The 5,898-nt window shown below is 45.5% G+C and overlaps 1 protein-coding gene across 1 annotated transcript in view; it reads left to right on the top strand.

Annotated features, from left to right (window-relative positions):
- Positions 1-5,898, top strand: part of LOC108298745 (putative neuroblastoma breakpoint family member 5) — a 10,323-nt gene that overhangs the window by 1,055 nt on the left and 3,370 nt on the right. Inside the window, exons 2-6 of the mRNA XM_017521339.2 lie at positions 549-760; positions 2,179-2,281; positions 3,493-3,707; positions 4,764-4,842; positions 5,679-5,890. Of these exons, the coding sequence (XP_017376828.2) occupies positions 549-760; positions 2,179-2,281; positions 3,493-3,707; positions 4,764-4,842; positions 5,679-5,890 (821 nt within the window). The remainder of the gene's footprint in view (positions 1-548; positions 761-2,178; positions 2,282-3,492; positions 3,708-4,763; positions 4,843-5,678; positions 5,891-5,898) is intronic.

Raw genomic sequence — 5,898 nt, 5'->3', positions numbered from 1 at the left:
CCACAAAGAAAACGTAACTTCTCGGAAAACTGTCTCTACCTTGATGATTTTATACATGCACAAGATGAACAACAAGGAATATGCTTAGATGTACTGAGAAAGATGTGAGTCTGCAGCACTGTCACAAAAGTGCACAAATACTGAGAGACTGCTGAGAAAATGGTCCCCATCAGTGACTCTCAAGTGAGACCAGGGGGCCTTGGGTGTCAGCACAGCCTGGGCAATTGGAATGCAGGGCCCCTAAGATTCCATGACATCCCCGCCTTCTAATTCTGTTATTGCAACTGCAGACGGTTACCTGGCACGCTGGCTCTGACCTCCCTCACTCTTGTCGGAGGCAGAGCTACAGGCAGTGCCTTCGGCTCTGAGCTCAGGCATCCTAAACGCTGTTTTTGCTGTTAAGGATTCTAAAGTGCTGTGGGGTGTTGATTAAGTTCTTCACAACCGTAAGTCAACAACTCTAGCTGTTGTCATCCCTCAGTTCTGACTGAACCTAGATGATTTCACTAGTTCTTGATTCATCATGTGCTTGGGTTTCTTTCCCCCAGTCCCTGTTTGAATTCTCCTGACACAAACATCAGCATAGTGGTAACTGCCACTCATTTGTTCCATGATAGGGCAGAGATGAAAATCCTAGAAACCAACAAGGAATTGCGCTCCAAGCTGGCAGAGAGCCAACAGCAGTTTGAAGACCTCAAGGAGAAATTTCTTGTAAGTCAAGCTACTGCCTACTCTCTGGCCAAGCAACTCAACAAATACAGTAAGTTCTATAGATCCACCATCACGAAAGTGATGAATCAGCACCTGTCTTCTCTCTGAGATACTGAACATTCTCTTCATCAAAATTAATTTCATCCTTTCCTTAGTTCTAGGAAAACAAAATGGGTATTTTCACTTCATTGTGTTAAGGATGGAAAACAGAGGCACAACGTATTTGGTAACTTTCCACGTTAGCAGTCTGATGTGAGGTGGGACCACAGTTAAAATCCTGCTTACTGACCTCTGACACAGGCACAGAACCACTTGCTTTTCTCAGCAAGATGCTCAATCATGTTTACGAGAATGTTGTCTGTACCCTAGAATATCCTGCAGACAAATAACATCTAGTCTGTTGGTCTAAAGGCCTGGAACTGATGAACTGCCATTCCGTTTAAGCTTCTTTGAGACCCAATAGGCAAATCTCTCTTCAGGGAACCCCGGGCAAAATGTGGCAACAGTACAGACTACCTGCTCTAAGGAGCTTAAAGAGGAGACTGCTCCCAATAGTAACGGTGGCATCCATAAGTAACAGCATGAAGAGCAGGGAGTACCCTGGGGAGAGGGAAGTCCTGCTTCCTGGGGCACAGGCTCTTTCTGTAAAGAGGAAGAAAGATGGCATGTAAGACATTGGGGAGGTGGCAGTGTTGTGTGCAGAGCAGGAAGCCTGGGCCAGTCTCCTGGGCTCCATCCAAGTGGCCTATATTCTCTGTGCCTCAGTTTCCTCATCTATTCATTGCCTATTATAATAATTCCTACCTCTGTAAATGGCTGCAATGAATTACATGATGTGTTTCTTCTAAATCTCCTAGAACAATTCTTGGCACAGAGTAAACACTATCTATTAGTTCTTCATCCTACTGTTTCTAACTTAATTCAAATTTTTTAGTATTTCATCATATTTCTATCATGACCTCAGGATCTTATGCCTCATATATTATGCAATTATATTCAGATATAGGTTTTTTTAAGTCATTTGACATACATGTGCTTGAAATTCCCAGTAGCAGGGAATCCATGAGTTCCCATAGTCCTAAGGGCCTTTCCTACTGTACAAGATATCACTACTTCATGCCCCAGTAGAGTGTTTGACAGGAGAGGCTGCAAGGCTTGGGAAAGTGTCCCAGGATTCAGAGCCTGATCTTTGGGGCTATGAATTCTGACTCTGCCTCATCCCAGGTGAATCATCCTTTCAAGTTACTTGATGTATCCTTGAGTTTATTTTTCCCCATCTTTAAGTTGGAGAGTGTCAGATGCCAGCAGGTTGGGAGGTTGATAATAAAAAATGAAAAAGCACTCACTACAATCTTGTACTGGGGATGCTTTTGTCCTTGGGATAGACACTGCCACTTGCCCTGCAGGCAGTGACCACACCAGCCTGTCCAGCCTTCCACTGAGGCAGGCATGACTGTCTCTTCTCAGAGTGTGAAGAGGACAAAGACATCATAGATTCTGTGCTGAGGGATGAAGTGCAGTTCATAGAGGAGAAGCTGGCAGAGAAGCTCAGGCAAGCTGAGGAGCTCAGGTGAGCAGATGCCATGGGGACAGGCAGGTGGGCGGGGTGTGACCTCTGAAGTGCAGCAGTTCACCTGGGAGAAGCAGGAGCTAAGCTGGGCCAGGACAAGGGCAGGCATTTACATGGCAGGCACATTTCAGACACGCACTCAGAAAACAGAACAGTAATCTTAGCAAGTTATGGGTTGCAGTTGGTTCTTGAGCTTTGTTTTCTCTTCTTAAAACACCTAATTCTTGAGGTGAAATCTGCGTATCCAAAATTCATTTAAAGAAAATGAACCACCCAGCAGCATTTAATACACTCAAAATGGTGTGTAATCACCGCCCATTTGCTCTTAGAGTCCCCTCCGGACTTACTGCAGCAAGTCATTCGTTCAATCAATGTTGCCTTCTTGACCTGCCATTCCCTTCTTCTTTCGTCTTTCCAATTCACCCCATCTGCATCTGGCCACATTTCTGTGCACCGCCCTGTTTCCAGTCACTGCAAGATGCACTATGTGAATTTTCACATAGAAATTTCCATGGCCAAAGTGAGGAGCTAAAAGGACATCCCCTTGAAACTGACTTAAGAAGACAATGACTTTTGGTTACAGAAGAAATAAATGAATCTAAAATCATGGAGGATCTTACAGGAGCTCTCTCTGATATAGAGGAAGCCTTCGTATATATAAATGCAATATATATGTATACATGTATATTTTAATGGAGTCTCATTTCTGTCACCCAGTATGGAGTGTAGTCACAAAATCTCAGCTAACTGCAACCCCTGCTTCCATGGTTCAAGCATTTCTCCTGCCTCAGCCTCCTGAGTAGCTGGAACTACAGGCATGCACCATCATGCCTGGCTAGTTTTTGTATTTTTTGTAGAGACAAGGTTTCACCATGTTGGCAAGGCTGGGTTTGAACTCCTGGCTTCAGGTAATGTGCCTGCCTCAGACTCCCAAAGTGCTAGGATTATAGTTGTGAGCCACCATTCCCTGTCAAATATATATATATATATATATATATATATATATATATATATATATATATATATATATATATATATATATATGTTTGTAGATGTATGTAGATGTTGTACACAGGCATTTCCCCAAACATGTTGTGACCTTCTACCTGTAAGGCCCCTTGAGGACATTCTCACATAAACCTCCGTTGCAGTATTAGAACTGATCACTCATCACTTTCTGTTATTAAACGTACTCTGCTATCTCACCGTAGGCAGTATAAAGCCCTGGTTCACTCTCAGGCAAAAGAGCTGACCCAGTTACGGCAGAAGTTACGGGAAGGGAGAGATGCCTCCCGCTCACTGTATCAGCATTTGAAGGCCCTCCTCACTCCTGGTGACCCTGACAAGTCCCAGGGTCAGGATCTCCGAGTGCAGCTGGCTGAGGGGAACAGGCTGGCAGAGCATCTTGTCAACAAGCTCAGCCCAGGTAAGGTGGACACAGGCGCTGATGACACACAGCCCCAGGCTTATAAAAGTCCCCAGACCTCCACACCTCCACAATGACACTTTTATGGGTAGTGTTTCTTTCCACTAAATATTTGTAGCCATGACGTGACCAGGACTTCCTGGGCAAAAACAGAAATGGGTAACCCAAGGGGTTGCAGGTCACAGGATTGCAAATGTCCCCTCATTTCTTGCTGGAACATGGTCTTTGGGGCAAGAGGCAGCATCTGTCCAGTTTTAAAGGACAGGAAGGAGGCTGTGACAGGAGGCAGCTTGTTAGAGTAAAAAGAGCCCTGCACTAAGAATGAAGGTTCCCAGGCTCTATCTTCAGCAATGACTTTAACAACTGTGAGGAACTGATGAATTTATCCGTCCTGAGTTCCTGTGTCTAAATCTGTAAAGGCAGACCAATTGTCTCTTGCATTCAAATGTGGGAACACTTACGGCTATATTTCATGATGAGATAAAGCCCCTTGCTGTGTGGTGTTGGAGAAGGCAATTGATGTGGGGGCATTTGGTGGTAGGAAGTGGTCTAGACTGGAGCACTCCCCATGGAGAGAGTGTCCCTGGGTAGCACTGTGGAAGTCACTTGGAGGGCCCATGATGTCCCCGATGTATGTGGGACATGAAGTCCCCGGAGTATTGTGGGACAAGTTTGTTTGTCCTGTCCTAAGAGAAAGATACAGGTTGTAATGCAAGCTGTGACAGGATGCACAGCCTGTGCCTGGGTATCAGAACAGTGGCAGGATTGGGGAGACAGCTGCTGAGGCTTAGAGAGAGGCAGGACAGGCCTCCAGTAACATGGGGAGCAAGAAGTCTTTTCAATATTTGGCCACATCATGATGGTGACCCTCCGGGTCAGAAACACATTCCCTCATGGATCTGGAGAACATGCCAGGGCATTTTCTAGAGATAAACAGGAGAGTTTTCAGTACAATGCAGACCCATACATGGATGTTCATGTCAGTGCACATAGGGCTCGCTGTGCTTCCAGTGGGTGAAGTGGGAAATATCTGAATACACGCTTCTGTATTTGTAGAAAGTGATGAAGATGAAGATGAAGATGAAGATGATACAGATGAGGAGGTCCAGAAAGTACAGCAATCACCTGCCCCCAGGTAACACTGAATAATCAGGAGCGGGTAATGGGTGCTAAAATATGAAAAAGATCTCAGAAAGAACACAGGTGGGTGAAGGTAGTCACAGATTGTAGATACAGGATACAGACAGCTGCAGAGTGAACTGATTTCATGTACTTATCAACAAGGAAATAACCCTGTTAACATGCTTGCCCATTGCCTTCATTGCACCTGTAAGAATGACCCTTGATATCCTAACTAGCCCTAGGGATTTCCTGCACACACAGAGGAGACCTGTCCTCTCTTGCAGTGAAGCCAGGATGAGATAGAAAGCCGCTTTCCACGTGGTTGTCCTTAGACTCCTGTTAGGGAAGATTAATAACAAACAGACAACAAGCAGAGGAATTAGAAAGCACCTACCAAAGTTAAACACCAAGAAAAGTGCCCAGGAAAACTTTACATTTCACATCACAATGCTAAAATTAAAAAAACAATCTACAAGGCACGCCACCTCCGAGGCCTACCAAGGCTCAGACCCCTGTATTCCCTTGGCCACAGCATGTTTAATACAACCCAGCTTAGACGCACGGTGTGGCAGCTGTCTTTGGTTCTGTGTGAATGCTGTGAAGACTGTACCATACAGAAGCAGCTGAGCCTCTGCCTTCCTCAGCTCCTGTCTGTCCAGTGCAATGAACACCAGCTGCTCTCTTCCTCTCTGGTTCTAAAGGAAGCCGGGCTCTGTTGGAGATAAAGGAGGATTTCCTGTTCTGTCTTCAATACTACCTTACGCCTCCCGTCAAAACCAGCTGGGAACTCCTGGGGTCCAATCCCTCTTGGTTTAATGTTTGTCATCTCTATCCTATCTGGTTCATCAGGGGGTTGCAGAAGACTGAGGAAAAACAAGTCCCTCAGGACTCACTGGAGGAATGTGCTGTCCCTCGTTCAAACAGCCACGGCGCTTCTGACTTCAACCAGCCTCACAGGAGCGCCAAAGTCACATTTAAAGGAGACAAAGTCGACCCTGCTCTGCTTGTAGATAGTGAATGCTCTCAGGATGAAGGGGAGGAAACTCCAAACTTTCTCCCAGGTAGCCTC

The sequence above is a fragment of the Cebus imitator genome, unplaced genomic scaffold, assembly GCF_001604975.1.
Source record: "Cebus imitator isolate Cc_AM_T3 unplaced genomic scaffold, Cebus_imitator-1.0 Scaffold1070, whole genome shotgun sequence".
Classification (NCBI taxonomy): domain Eukaryota; kingdom Metazoa; phylum Chordata; class Mammalia; order Primates; family Cebidae; genus Cebus; species Cebus imitator.
This window is presented reverse-complemented; position numbering and strand designations above follow the sequence as displayed.